This window comes from Miniopterus natalensis, chromosome 8, assembly GCF_054644295.1.
Source record: "Miniopterus natalensis isolate mMinNat1 chromosome 8, mMinNat1.hap1, whole genome shotgun sequence".
Taxonomy (NCBI): Eukaryota; Metazoa; Chordata; class Mammalia; order Chiroptera; family Miniopteridae; genus Miniopterus; species Miniopterus natalensis.
Genome location: NC_142088.1, coordinates 53589164 through 53604834, shown reverse-complemented (window position 1 = coordinate 53604834; position 15671 = coordinate 53589164). Strand labels below are relative to the sequence as shown.

Here is a 15671-nt window from a genome sequence, read left to right as displayed (position 1 = left end):
ACAGACAAATTAATTACCAATCTTGTTTGGAGAATGAAGTGAAATTAAGAGCCCAAATGGCGTTGACCTTTTAATTTTTCCTTCTTTCGTTAACTTCCTAATTGACATTGAGATGAGTGTGGCAGTCAGTATATATGTGGAAGACTCTTCACACACCAGGTTAGCCCTGCGACAAGGTAGTGGAAACAATGTGAGTACAAAGTAAAGCCAAGCCTTAGAGCTAAATCATCCCTAGATTTCCCCCCGGCCTTAGCAGCAAAGGAGTGGAGCCAAGGACCATGACTGAAAACTGTGAGCTAGTCAGCGGTTTGGAACACCCATGCTTACAAAATAATGCTCGTAACGCTGACAGCGTCCAGTTACTAGCATGAACACTGAGAATATCATCCTTTCTCTCCAAAATTTTCATCGTTCGACCTCTGGCTCTTCTCCAGAGTCTCAGTCCTGTCTTCATTTACTCCTGCCAAATACACGTGACACTGAAGCCACCTGAACGGATGTGGCTCACAGCTCCACGGACGCAATCATTGTGACGTGTGCTTTCCATTCTGACCCAGTACAAATTGTACGTTGTCGAGAATGATCGGTTGATTACTGCCTTTGTACTTGGTTTTGTCATTATTCATTATTTTCTTTGTCAAACAGACCCACACCCTCCTTCATATAAACACCCAGGCCTGTCTCTCAGTAAGAACAGAAACTGATGGCTCCCAACAGCCCACTGTGGAAATGTGTAAGGATAGCTCTTTGCAGAAGTGGCTACTAAGAAACTATACAAGAGCGGAAGTTTTTAGAAATATTTTTGAGAATCCTACTGATTACGTTCTCTAATAATTTTTGGAGGTTTGTGTTGCAGACTTCATTAATACTAGTTTAGTATTTTTGTTATTGAAATCTAGAAACTTCTTTAAAATGCGATTAAGAAAGATCTTTGTGTGCTATATTTCTCCAGAGTTGTTTTTCTTTTACTTCTTAGCAGCTCCGTAATTTGGGGTGTGCATATATTAAGTAGGGTCTAGTCTGTAATTAATTAATAGGTATTTTCTAGTTGTTTCTTTATTTCAAATACGTATGCATAAATAGGCTAACTCTAGCCACGACTATAAGACAATAGATTTTGCATTAGTGTTGAAAAAAAATCAATAAGAAAATTATCGTAGCTAAAAATGGATTTCGTTTGGAACATTGAAATTATTTAATTTTGTTAATTTTAATTCATATACTCTGATTGTGTGCAGATACAGCATATCCTTTCTGGACTTTATTACTTTAAGCTGAAATGTTAAGCAAATGCATTATTGAAGACTAAGATTATTGGTTAAATGATATAATTATAATAAACCTTTTTTAAAAAAATGTACCTTTTATCTCTTACTTGTATGATTTGTGAATATCTCCTCAGTAACCAATAAAATGAATCATTATCTAATTTAATTTTTAAAAATAACTGGTATAGAACTCTCGTAAAGAGTGCGATTAAGAACATGTCCTAGTTCTTTATCTTAATGCGTTTATTGTCTTGTAAATAAAGTATATTGCATTTTTCAGTACCTTGCTATCAGAACCCAGGGGAAGTTAGGGAGTTTTTCTGGTTCAGATGGAGCCGTTAAAGGCGGTTAGTAGAGGACACGGTGGGGCGTGGCATGCTCATGGCGCGGCCGGGGACAGGTACAGAGAGGAGAGGGAACAAGGGTGTTGTTTAGACTAGAAATGCATCGGAGACGCGGGCAGTGTACAGACGCATTGGGAAGCTGGAAAGGCCTGCACCTTTTGCACAGTGAGAACTTGTATATAGAGCAATTTACATGTATTCTCTTAGTCTGTTTTTAAAGCCACCTTAAGCGGGAGATGGAACTGCCAACAATGGGCCTCGTCTTCTCACACTTCACATGCCGTCTCCCAGGGCAGGGCCGGTTCTAGGGCAGAACCCACAGCTTGTTTCTCAGCAGCATTTGCATGGCTTCCCCCAGTGGCCCACAGTGCTTATGGGAGCCGGCTTCTGTCCAGGAGAGCCCTGTGCAGGGGGGCGGGAGCCGCATCAGGTGGGCGAGGCAGCGACCTGGAATAACAGGGCCCAATGCCTCGCAGGGGACAGTGTCTCTAATATCTCCACGGGCAGAGCTTCACGTAAACGAGTGGGACCTGTGAAACCTCAAGTCTGCACTTAGAGAAGCCCACAGGGTGGCTCCCTATCAGGTATTTGTAATGAAGTCGGTTAGATGCAGATACGGTTTATCTATCAGAGGTCATTTTTACCATAAGCAATGTTGCCTAGAAACATAGTTGACATTTTACCCTTACCAGGTTGCCAAGGAATCACAGTTAAATAGTTGACTGAAAGATTTTTTAAGCAGAAAAAGAAAGGGCATTTATAAGTATTTGTATGTGTAACTGAGCATTTTCGGACGAAGAGTATGATTGCTCAGAATACTTTCAAAACTTGCCCAAGTTTTCACAGCCAGTAAGTGGGGGGAAGAAGGGTAGGAATTTACACTTAGGGCTGTGTGACCCTAAAATGTCTGCTATTTTTACTGCACGACATTAAAATTGAGAGAGTTTTGTTTGGTTGCTTATCTTTCCAGTTGTGGTTTTTGACTACTAATGAATCCCTTCAAAGAAAATATTTATACATTTTTAGAAAGAACAACACTAATATTTTTAAAGTATCCCTATTTATGTAGTTGACAACACATATTCATTTTGATCCTTAAAGTCATATACTTTTTTTTTTTTTTTAAAAAGGATCTAATAGAAACAAACAAAGGTAAGTAGCTTTTTTGAAAAAGGGCATCTATACACAAAGGGCCTCAGGTATGTAACAACAGTGAAGAATATTTTGTTGATTTTTAACTAAAACTTGCTAGAAAAAATTGTTTGTTTTGTGTTGAATTTTTTTTTAAGTTGGTTGTTGGTCCATAAGCCAACAACATGATTTCTGGCATCCTAAGCATGTATCAAGTACCTTCTTGCCTATCTTTGGCCATTTTTTCCTCCATTCTTTTGTATCGATAGCTTGATTCTGTGTATTAAAGGAGCGAAAGCAAGGGCCTCAGTCTTGGACTCTTCACATCTGACGACCTTGCTCTACTATTTCCTGCTTGTTGTCTATTAAGCTCCCTCCACCGCAAGCCTATTTTCCATTCCATCTTTTCTCAGGACACTTCAGGGTGTTCGCAGGCTTAATCCAAACAAATTACTACTGCCTGGGCAGTGTTTCTCCACCATTTTTATTGCATTTTTTTCATACAACTTTCGATTGTAATATCATGAGCCAAAATAGATAGTCTACCTTTAATTTTGGTGATTTCAAACAAGATACACCTGCAAATCGCCTCATGGGTTCAGATGCTCCTCCTCAGGTTGGGAACTTTTTTATATACTATGGTTCTAGGCATTGCCCATGAAGCTGAGCAAAAATGTGCATGATGTGTGTGCATCAATTAGTATAAGGCATGTGGACTTAAAATGTTTATCTGTAAAGTCCACAGTATGTAATGTCAGAATGTAAATGTGAACTCAAAAGAGAAGATGTGTAATGTTTGGTTAACATGATGCAGTTTTGGGAATTACATTTCAGCATTTGGGTACTGAGAGGATGCTTATTAATGAATATTGTTATTATGAAAAAAATTAAATATAGATATAAATTTTAAAATGTATGTCCATCACATCCCTGTTTTAATTTGGTTTTAATTTTTTTAAAGATTCTCAGAAATGCAAACCAAATGATGGTAAGCGTACTATCGAGTAAGACAGGTCTTTGCTGTGATAATCACTAATACAATGAATTTGTCAGTCACGGATACTATGGCCTGTTTGGTATTTGGAAATGGGAAGATCTCTAGCAGTTTTTTCATTTGGGTCACAGCTGTGACATCTCTTTGCATGTTTACCAAATGGTTACTGAATAACACATGCCGAAGAAAACTCAGCTTTAGTGAAAGCTTGTTAATATTTACAGCCCTCCGCTAAACTCGGAGCTCACAAATGGGCTTTTTTGCAAAGGAGCCTGAGTTCTTGGCAATGCACAATGCATGTTGGCTAATTTCTTTAACCATCTGCAAATAAAGGTGTATTAGACAATGATGAAACCGTGGCCGTGAAAGCTGTGTAATAATTAATTCAGAGCCACCTGCGCACAGTTCCTTTTATAAACGTACCATAGTGCTTATACTAAAAAGAAAAATCATAAAGGTTTTTTGAAAGGGCAGATTTAATCTGATGTGCTAGTGAAGTTAAAGATCAAATACGTTGCGCTGATTATTGGTTATCTTTTGCAGAGACTCACCTTGAGACATGTTAACAGTAACCAATGTCTTGATGAGCCTTCGGAAGACGACAAAATGGTGCCTACGATGCAGGACTGCAGTGGCAGCCGGTCCCAGCAGTGGCTGCTAAGGAACATGACTCTGGGGGCATGAAGGCTGCTTCCCCCGAGCCGTTCAAGTGTCTACACTTTTGTTTTTCCATTATTTCAATTAAGGAAAAATATTAACTTTGCTGAATTGAAAGTTTTAAAATCCTTTTAGTATTCTAAAACACAGTTGTTTATAATTCATTTTTAGGAATGTTTGCTTATTTCCCTACGAAAATTTGTATCTGATCAAAAGCACATAAAAAATATAAATAACAGCAAACTGTTATTAAACATCTGAAGAACTAAAAAAAAAAAAGTGTTTGCTTTAAAAAAATATTTATTGCACTCATGTCACAGGATTAGTTGGGGGGGCGGTATTTTTATTTTTTATTTTCATAGTGATTGAAAGAAAGATAATGTAAATGCCTTATGAAATAGTATCATTTTATAAACTCACTCTGTTTCTACTGGACCTTCATGGAAACATGTTGAATTTCTATGTCAACAGCACACCACACATTGAATTATTTCTGAGCAATGAATTCATCGTACAAATTTCCACGTTTTGTACCAGAAAAAAAAAAAAAGAAATTAGATATTGACTTATAGAGTGCTTATAAAAGCATCACATTTAAACAAAAAAAGAGAAGAATTTGAAAATTCAATTTAAAGGACATGAAATCAGAAGAAACAAAGTAGGTGTTGAAGTTAAACAGGCTGTGTTTAACAATCATATTGGTTCCAGAGTTGAAGCTGGGAACTCAGTCCTTAACCTCTGTCTTTGCCTCACGTAAACCATACAGTCCGCTTTCTCTTCCCTTTAGAGACTGACTTGTCTCTTACACTCTACAGAATTGTAAGTAAAAGGTGGAGAGTATTAGCCCTGATATTTAATTACCTTGCATTTAAAGATTTTAGTTAGGTCACTCTTACCATTTTAATTTATATTTTAAAAAATAATGCATTGCTATCAGAATTTCGTTGCTATGCTAGAATATCTAAAGTTTTCATCACCAGGGGAATGAACTCAATACACATCCATGAAACTTTTATTTTAATTAAACTGTTAGATATCATTTGCCATAAGTTATGGCTCAAGGAGCACAGTCATAATTAGACTGGCTCCACACATTCTTTTTCCATCTTCAAGTCCTTTGTGTTCAAAATGCATGAGCAGAAGACACAAAAAAGGAGAAAACTCTATCAGTGAGAATTGAGCTAATAACTTAGAGTATTTCACACCATTTAAAATGTACTCGCCTGGCCAGGTGTGGCTCAGTGGTTAAGCATCAACCTAGGATCCAGGAGGTCACAGTTGGATTCCTGGTCAGGGCACATGCCGGGGTTGCGGGCTCGATTCCCAGTCAGGGGCGTGCAGCAGGCAGCCGATCAACGACCCTCTCACCATTGATGTTTCTATCTCTCTCTCTCCTCCTTTCCCTCCCTCTCTCTGAAATCAATAAAGATATATTTTTTAAAAATAATAAATAAATAAAAATAAAATGCCCTTAAAGTTGTTCTACACATGTATTTTATTCATTAATAAATACATTCAGCAGCTAAGATAAATTTGGAGGAAGAAATGGAAGAAGTGTCCTCTAGAGTAGATGCCGTATCTTTGGGTTTCATCTTCTCTAAAAAAGCTCTGTCTGTTAGGCTATAAGCAAATTCTCTCTCTCTCTCTCTCTCTCTCTCTCTCTCTCTCTCTCTCTCTCTCTCTCTCTCTCTCTCACACACACACACACACACACACACACACATTGCTTTATAATGAAAAGGAAGGCCAGTAAAATCTTGTATGACTTTTCCTGCTAGCATTAGCATTATTTCCTCTTTGTCTTGACACTGGTAGAACTCTCAGGAAGAATTCTACAACCTAGAGCATTTCAGATTTACTTAAAGTGTAGACCTCCCTCACCTCGAGGTCTCTGGGAATCCCCAAATCTCTTAAACTTATACACAAAAGTTTGAGTGTTTATTTTTAGCAGCAGTAGGGAATCCGTTGTTTACAGGAAATGTCTTAGGAAGCTGTGACACCCCAGAGCTAGCGAACTTCTGCCTTAGGTTGATAGTGGACTCACAAGTCAACTGAGGACCCTTTTTTTCTCCCCTGTTCCTCTTTTCCTGACTAAATTAGGGTAGAATATCCCTGCACATTTATCCTTAAACCTAAAAAGCTGAAACACTCAAGGACTCTTTAGTGCAATCTGTTCTACTTATTATGGATTTGTCAGTCAAATGCATATGTAATCTAGAAAATGGTCAAAGACATTTTTTTTTTTTTAACGGCTACTCTATCAAAACTGAATTTGACACATTTCAGCAGCATTTTAAGTATATGAAAGCTCATTACGGTCATAGCAAAAATACAAGAGAAATGAAAACTGCACAAGTTTCATGCCAGAGAAGAATTTTCAAAGGATCCTCAGATGGTGTGAGCATATGTTATTAGAGTGTCTAACAAACAAAAAATGACATAAAATATTATACAATGCCAAAAACTAGAAAGCAATGACTAATTCAATTTTCTATTCAAAAATATTTATTGTATTCAGTACAAAAAATTAAAATCATGATTGGATTCCCATCCAATTCATGTGTATTCAATGCATTCATCTTATACTTTATTATCTTTGGAGCCAGACTAATAGATATTTCAAATGACTTCAAACTTCCTCTTCTGAGGTCACACCCCATTGCAATCAATGACAACTCCAATCCTCCAGAAGCTCAGATCAAAAACCTAGTCAGTTTTGACTCCTCTCTTTCTCTCTCAACTTCCATCTAATCCATCAGAAATTGCCTTGATTCTAAACCAACCACATCTTCTGTGTCACTACCTCTAACCTTTTTAACTGCAGCATGCTTATAATTTGGTTCCCTAATTTCCTAGCCCTTGCTCCTAAATAGCCTTTTCTCAGTACAGTGGCCGCAGTGAACTTATTCAGCATAAATTTGATTGTCACTTCTCTGCTCACAACCCTCCAATGACTTCTCATGTCTCCCCAAACTTACAGTGGTCTTCACAGTCCTTCATGAAGGACACCCAGTGGGCACACATGCCCCCCACACTCCCATTTCTGAGCACTTACTCCACTCTGGCTGCCAAGCAAGTTTCTGCCTTTCTTAAGGTTTTATTTCCTTTCTCCACAGAGCTCTCTCACTCACCTTCTTTAAGGCTTTACTCAAATTTTATCTCATTAGTAAGGCAGACCTTTCTCCCTCCTGCCCTTCCTACCCCCATACATTGTGACAAACCATACATTTGCGTCTTTATTTTCTGCCTACCCTTCCATTAGACCCCCAACATCACCATCGCACACCCTAGAATGTCAGGTTTTTCCACTGTGTTATCCCCGGTATCTAGTAGAGCTCTTGGCATGTAAGTCTTCTTCAGATATTTTTTTAATTAACTGAAAAAAATGTGTGTTAAAGTTGCTAGGTGCTACTGTATCCTATCTTTTTTGCACAGTATTTCAAACAAAATGAAGTCTAGTGATCTATTTAGGGAGGAGGTACATAACTATTTCCAAATGATAAATTTCTTCCTAATATTCTTCAAATGAAAGATTGGGCTATAGTTTGTTCACTATGATAGTATATCCTGCCTTATGGAAACGAAATATGTGACATTTTATAAACATGCTGCTACATTATTTAAGTTGCTTCATTAAGATAAAAACTATTTTTATTTTTTGGTTGTGTTTAATGGCCACTTGATGGCATAAATAAGATTTTTACTTTTAGAGGGGAGACATTGTATCATTTTCTTAAAAATCATATATATTTTTATGGTTTCACAGGAGCTATTACTAAATTTATTTTCTAAGTGCAAGTCTGTGAACAATTGTAGAAACTTTTTAAAAACTTTACAGATGATTTGTTCGTAGTTTCTCTGCTTATAGATAGTAAGAATGAGACCCAGATGTGTAATTACGCTTGCCCCAAATCATACAGCTGTAAGCACGGATGTCAGGACTCATCATTGTCAATATGACCTAACACCACCTTCAATTACAATGCACTCAAAAATATAGCAGAATGGGCACAATCGTGAGGGAAAAATGTCTTTATTAGGCATTTTGTAATAATTACATTGATTCTTTAGAACTTTTAACTTCTCTTCCTTAGATATTATCTTAGAGACAATTCACTTCGGAAATTTTACTTCTCACTACTGTTCATACTTATATAAAATTAGTTCTATAAAATACTACCACGCTCAATAAATAAAGACCTGCAAAAAAAAAGAAATTAACAGGAAACCGCCTGATTACAGAGCATTCTATCGTTACTGGGCAAATAGTGTTTCAGATCAGCAAAGCCTCTCCAGCAGTAAACAGGGAGCATGCTCTCCCTTCACTTCCATTTCCTTAGGATACCGTTCAACTTAAAAGTAAGATTGGCCTACAGCTGTCACTGAGAATTAAACCCTATATTACTGTGAACACTGGGTAGGTTCTAGATTATTCGGCTTAAAAGACTGCAGGGTAATCAGCAGAGATTTCTAGGCTTCCCAGTGGAGCTCAGTAGATTCTAGCAAACAGAGCCCATAAATTCAGTCTTTCTCTGGTGCTTAGAAACCTGGTGTGGCTCAGTTGACTGGATCCTCCTCTCGTGCATGGAAGGGTTGGATTCTGGTCAGAGCCCATGCCCGGGTTCGAATCCTGTTCAGGATGTATGCTGGAGGCAACTGACCTGTTTCTCTCTTTCCCTCTCCCGTTCTCTCTAAAATCAATAAAAAAATGAAAAAGAAACAACCTAATAAATAGGAAAACAAAGAAAAATGACTCCAATAAACCAACAGGAACGATTTTTATTTTAATTTTATTTTTTGTTGAGAGCATAGTACAAATTGACTCAATAAACCTCAAAATATTGGCTACCTCTTACACTGTTTTCATCACTTGAGAAATGATGATCTTATCTGATCGCCACCAGGCCACTTGTATCTCATTTGTAGATGCTACACCTAGTCCCAGAGCAAGCAAATTTGTATGCATTCTTAAATTATAAAGTATGCTAACTTAATAAATAGGAAAAATTTGAGAAATTCAAGATCTGAAAGGATGTGTCATCATCCACAAGCTGTCTTTCTGCATAGCTGATATCTGCAAATTCTGAATAAATTTCCAAATAAGTTGGGTAGCAAAAATTCAATTAAGGCTTAAGGCAGCTTATGTTTCAGGATTTAGCCTCTACCCACCATTTTCCTCCAATATGTCAAAATATGTAATAGTCTTCTGTACAGGACATGAACAGATCTGGTGTGACTACATCATGGCCAAACTGCTATTAAATATAAGCTATTGTGTGAATTTAAGAAGTTGAATGAACACAAGCAATGTGTTTTAAATAGTTTGTGTAAATTGGTGCCCAACTTTTGCTTCATATTTTTCAATAAATTCTAAAGGCAGTTTTCATTGTATTTGCTTTAAAAAACCCTCTAAAATACTAGCGATGCAGGGCAGCTTTTTCGTTAACTATTTTTAAAACATAATGATACTCATTTCATCATTATGTGAAGTTATCCTTATGTTTTTGTTTTTAAGTAGGGAGAACAAATCACTTAATATTCTGTTTTTAATGAGTTAAAATGAGGATAGGAAATTAGATGAGTAAGGCTATCTCTATAATGGTTAAGAAATGAGATTTTTATCATGCTTTTAGTTGGGTGTAGAAATGAATGTAAGCTGTTGCTTGGTTTCAGTTGTACTTTCAGCTAAAAATAGCACAAGCAGAAAAAAAAAGACTTGATGATATGATTTTTATTTTTTTATTTTTGGTCAATGCAGCCACAAAGAAAAGGGAATAATTCCAAAAATGTTTCAGATCTATGCTTGATGCACAGTCTTTTAACATTTATAAAAGCAGATTGTGCATAAGAAATTGCACGTTTTAAATATTGTCAGCATTACTAAATGGTAGAATTGTTCTTTTGCTACAAATTTAAATATTTATACATTTTTGTAGAATTAAAATATATCAACTTAGTTTTCCTTTGCTATATGTTGTTGTTTTTTAAAAAAAAAAAAAAATTGTTAGCATTTCAAACAGATAAACAATTTCAACATTTTATGCTTATGCTACATTTTGTAGGTTATTTAAATAAATAATTAAGTGCCTATGGACATCCCTTAGCAGTAAGAAAATAATTGTGATCCCTGTGCAATTCTGATACCAAAATATATAAAATAGGAACATTAAAATGTGCATAATTCTAAAGAATTTATTATTTAATTTATTTTTGTTCTAAAATGATTTGATTGAGTTTTATCTTTCTGTATTATAAAAATGACTTAAAATAGAAAAGCTAGATGCTTAATATTATATGGTGAACCTTATTTTTCAGAATACTATGAATCATATCCAATCCCTTGATTCTGGCGCTGCAGTCCTGGCAGAGTCCCCACAGCAGTGATTCGCCAGGGTCAATCCAGCAGCCCTATTCACGCACAGAACCAAGAGAGATGATAAAAGATCCTTCTGCTTGCTGAGTGGAAAGGAAGGAGGGGGAAAGGAAGGAGAGAGGGAAGGACATGCTGATATTATCTAGTTTCATAATTTTATTCCGAAGAAAACTCACCTAAAATATTCTACTCTGCACACATGATTCTGAAGCTCACTGGTTTGCAAACACCGTGAATACCTCATTGATTTTTCCAAACTTTTACTCTAACTGTCAGTAAGAGTAAAAGACATTGTCTCCATTTTATGCCTTCCACACAAAAAGTCCCTCTGTGGATTCCCGTGACCATGCATGACTCACTCCATGTCACCCTGCTTCTTCCCCTGCTATGTTCTTTTGGGTTACTCTTGTCCAGGACCACAGCCTTGCATTTCAAGTGTTAATCAGGTTAATCTAATAAACCAGCTTCACCTCCCTCAGATCTGGAGAGACTTCTAACTGACGCTGTTTTGCTTTTCTTCATCACCTGGTAGGGGGGAAAACCATCAGCGAACTCTCGTGCCGAACAACTGTACTCTCAAGACTCCTCCTGGGCTGCTGAGCCATTTGGTGGCCTCCCTGCTGACTAACCCTTTTATGATATAATGACTCCTTTTTCCCCACATGACAGAGGATATTAATTACCAGTCTCAACTTCTATCAGAAAGAGTTGGCAGCTAGAGTGCTGATTGAATGTCTGCTGACAAATCTCTTCACCAATTTTGTGGAGTGGAAACCTAGACAAACATGCAAACATCTGTTTCACAGTTATTTTCTATTGATGAGAGACATGAACTTAGTGCAGTAAGCACCCTTCATCTACCACTTGACAACTTACGTAAGGCAGAGCCTAAGAAATCAGCATTGTCTAAACAACTGAGGTCAGGATTGAAAATATCCTTCACAAAGATTTATGGCACCCGAGCTTTCTGCTCCTGAGCTCCCTGCCTGATTTCTCTGTGTATATTTGCAACTTTTTGGCCTTTAAAGGATGGAATGGAGTTAAGTTGCGTATATAAAAGCACTTCCTCTAATTATAGGGACCAATGTGAGTGATGAATCCATTTTTCTCACATACCCTGGTTTTCTTTGGCAGATTTAGAAATATTTGACGCAGCAGATGATCTCCTCCTTTAGACAGGCTTTCTTCACCTCACTGGTCAATTGATTTCAGTTTCCTTTCTAGGCTCTCCTTCTTTTTCCCATCTCTTAGTGTTGGAGTGTTCCAGGGTGCCACCCTTAGTCATCTTCTCTATTTACTCACTCCTTTGCTGATCTCATCCTTGGATTTTCATACCGCCTGCATCCTGCTCACCACCAAACTTCTCTCCCCCAGGTCAGAAAGTTTGTAAGTGCAGCTGACATCTCCACCTGGATGACTAATAGACATCTCAAAGAATGTCCAAGACTGAACTCCTCACCTTATTCTACAAACCTGATCAATTCAAAGCGATTTTTCATCTCAGTTGATGGCAACTACATCCTGCCACTTGCTCAGTCTAAAAATCTTATTGTCCTTGACCCCTCTTTCTCCATTAGAAAATCATATTGATTTCACTTTTACAACATTTCCTGAATTTGACTACTTCTTAACACCTCCGTTGCTACCACCATGGTCTGAATCACCATCTGAATTACTTATACCCTGTTGCCTCCAAGGTCTATTATCAATAGAGAGCCAGAATGATGCTATAGAATATAATAACCCAGATGCATCTGGGCTCAAAACCTTCCAGTGGCTTCCTGTTTTGAGCAGAAGGCTATGTCTGTACAAGAGCCCTGCATGATCTGGCCCCTCTTAAATTTCTGACCTCCAAGCCCACAATGCCACCACTTGTTCATTTGATTTCAATCACTCTACTTGCTACTTCTTTGAACAAGCTAGTCATGGCCTTGGTTTAGGGCATCTGTCGGGAATACTTGTTCCTAGATATCCACAAGCTAACTCCCTCACCTTGATTACAACTTACATTCTCAGGGGGATCCCTAATCTACCCTTTTTAATACTGTAGACAAACTTCCACATCTAATTGCGATATACCCGTCCGTATAACCCTGCTCTACTTTTTTGTTCCATAGTGCTTATCACCTGCAAATGTATTATCAAATTCACCTATTTATTGTTTTTAATGCACGCTTACTTACTGCCTCTTTCTCTCCACTCTCCACCCACCACTTGAATATAAAATACCAAAAAGCAGAGATCTTGATTTCATTGTGATAATGCGTGTATCTAGAACAATGTCTGGCACACATTAGGCTCCCAATAAATACTCTTTGAGGGCAAAATGAGTTTCCATTTTTCTCTCCTCTCTACTGGTGTGCTATATTCTATGCCTGGGGTGAGAGGGAGGGAAAGAGAGAAACACTTTAAGATTTTCCTTGTTCGTTTTGTGTTTATGTATTTTACATCCTCTTGAATTTTTAAATGTCTTCCTCCTAAAAGAATTACACTTTCATTTCAAAAGTATACATTTTTAAGTTAATAGATGTATTTGGAACTTGAGACAACTCCATAATTACATGAGTATTAGATTTATTAAATTTGATATGGCCTAGATGGGCATTTTCCTCTAATAGAAACGTGGTATTTTAAGATAGGATAATGGAATGTTAGCATGACAAGGCAGCCAGGAATGTGGTCAACCTCTGAATTTCAAAATAACATTTGCTATCACTAACTTTATTTGTAGGAATTTATTATAATTTCTCTGTAAGGATGTCACATTTAAAGAAAATATGTAGTATAAATTTATAAATTCCAATTTTAGAAAATACTCAAAATTAAAATCTCCCTGCTGTATTCTTTATTAGGGCCACCATTTATGTGTACAAGTCTCTAGAGCTGGGTAGGTAGATGGGCTTCTCCCTCTTATATTTCTCAAATCTGAGGCGGTGTCAGCTGTACTCTGACATTCCCGTCTCTTCCATCCGTCACGGACGGACATGGGACACTCTAACCACCATATCAGTTTTGGCAAGAGGTGGAAGTGCAGGTTCTTGTTAGTTGCACTACAGGGGACAGATGCTGAAGACCTAATGACAGTTGCTTGCACCTGACAGAAACCTCTTTCAGTACCAGTCAAGCAACAGAAGAGCTATTACTGCTTAGATTAACCACTGAGGTCAGTTTTATTCACCTTGAAATAGATCCTGACCTTTTAGTTCTATAATTAGAGTGTAGCGGGAAGAGCATAGGTTTTTGAAGCCAGATGGCTTATATTGCTGTGTCCTGTGGGCCCGTCCCAGCTGAGCTGGCAAGCCTCCCGCTAGTGCTCATCAGCCCACGTGCCCACCTAGGGCACACCTCAAAGGGCACTTGGGAGGGTTGGCAATAGTTCAGGTCAATGTTGTGCCCCTTGAACGAGATATAAGCTACATAAGGGTAGTTTTCTACTGTGTCTGCATGTTCGCTGTTGATTCCTCCATCTAGAACAGCTGACACAAGGATGCTTTTGATGGATAAGAAATGTCCAGACATTTTGTGTTTACCTTTCCCCCCTATGTATGGAAGCTGGCTTCTCTTTTACACCACAAGCAGACTGAAAGCCCTGTGTTTATCCCCATGGGCCCACAATCAGTGGAGAAGGGTTTGAACTAGAGCACCCTGAGGCTGCTACATTCTGGAACTTAGGAACTTTATGTAAGAAGCTCTTCAGGTCAGCTTCTCTGAAAAGTAGTGCCTTAGATTTGCAAAAGTAAGCCCAGAATGCAAACATCTTTGGCCATCCCTCAGTAGCTACCATACTGAAATGCAGAACTCGGTTCATGATAAGCTCTACTGAGATTCAATTCTGAGTTTTACAGATAAATATTTAAAAAGGGGTTCCAATGCTATTAGAGTTATTACTTTGTTTATCAAAAGGTGCAAAGCAATTAGCATCATAGTTCAAATTAGTGGACATGTACCTATATATGGGTCATTATGTAAGCTACTTCTGACTTTAAGAATTGAAGTTGTATATGACATTGAACTTAAAAAAATTAATGTCAAGGGTTGAAAATGAGGCCATTTATTTTCCTCACATTAGCATATTTTCTAATTACCTTTTAATTTTTAACCCATTTACAGAGAAAAATCACTAAGCGAGAAACATTTGCCAGCAGGTGAATAATACAGCCTACGTAGTTTTATGCCTCTGAAACTCCTATGGGGTTTTGGTCAAATGCTGGTCAAATCCTTTATAAGAAAAAAAGTATTGATTTGTAATAGTTTCAATTTTGCTCAGAGCCTCAGTATAAGCACACTTTCTGTGCAAATAGGGGTGGCATTAAAGTGTGTGAGGATTTGCTGCAGTGTGTGTTATGATTAACATCAAACATCTTATTACAGATTAGGTATCTAATGGTATTAAAAAAGTTGGAGACAATCATTTGCATTTTTAACAGTTAAGCTGACTGTTGTAGCATCAAGGAGGGTGAGATACCATTAAAGCAAAAGTGCTGTCTTTATTCTTCATTCTCCATTCTGGCAGCATGTTTCTATTCTATTTTCCCTCCTCTGTCCCAATCTGCTCCCTCCACCTACATTCCAACCAAATATACAATCAAAAAGTTGATATCCTCTTGACACTGAAAATTTGGCAAGATCTGAGGCAATGAAAAGTAAGATTAAGGGAAAAGAAATTGATGAGAAAAGTGAGAAAGATTTTTAAAATTAAAATTTTTATGAATGTCTGTGAAAAATATTGCCCTGGTTAAAATAACATGCATAGATCACTAAAGATGGTGCTCAATTAACCTGAGTGCATTGAAACAGGTAAGTATATTACCATAAGTCATTATGCTCATATGCTAATATTTCAGGGTTAGAGACTATATGGTTAAAAAATGGTTTTAAAATTAAAGCTTTTTAGCCAAGAAGCA

General features: G+C 37.4%; 1 protein-coding gene across 2 annotated transcripts in view; it reads left to right on the top strand.

The window, feature by feature from the left end:
• Window positions 1-4673, top strand: part of GALNT13 (polypeptide N-acetylgalactosaminyltransferase 13) — a 417254-nt gene extending 412581 nt beyond the window's left edge. Inside the window, exon 13 of one of the 2 annotated variants that reach the window (XM_087819844.1) lies at window positions 4281-4673. In XM_087819844.1, the coding sequence (XP_087675970.1) occupies window positions 4281-4421 (141 nt within the window). In that variant the 3' untranslated portion in view covers window positions 4422-4673. Of the gene's footprint in view, window positions 1-434; window positions 658-4280 lie in introns of those variants that run through there. The other variant, XM_087819845.1, reaches the window with a different exon arrangement.
• Window positions 4674-15671: the final 10998 nt, after the last annotated feature.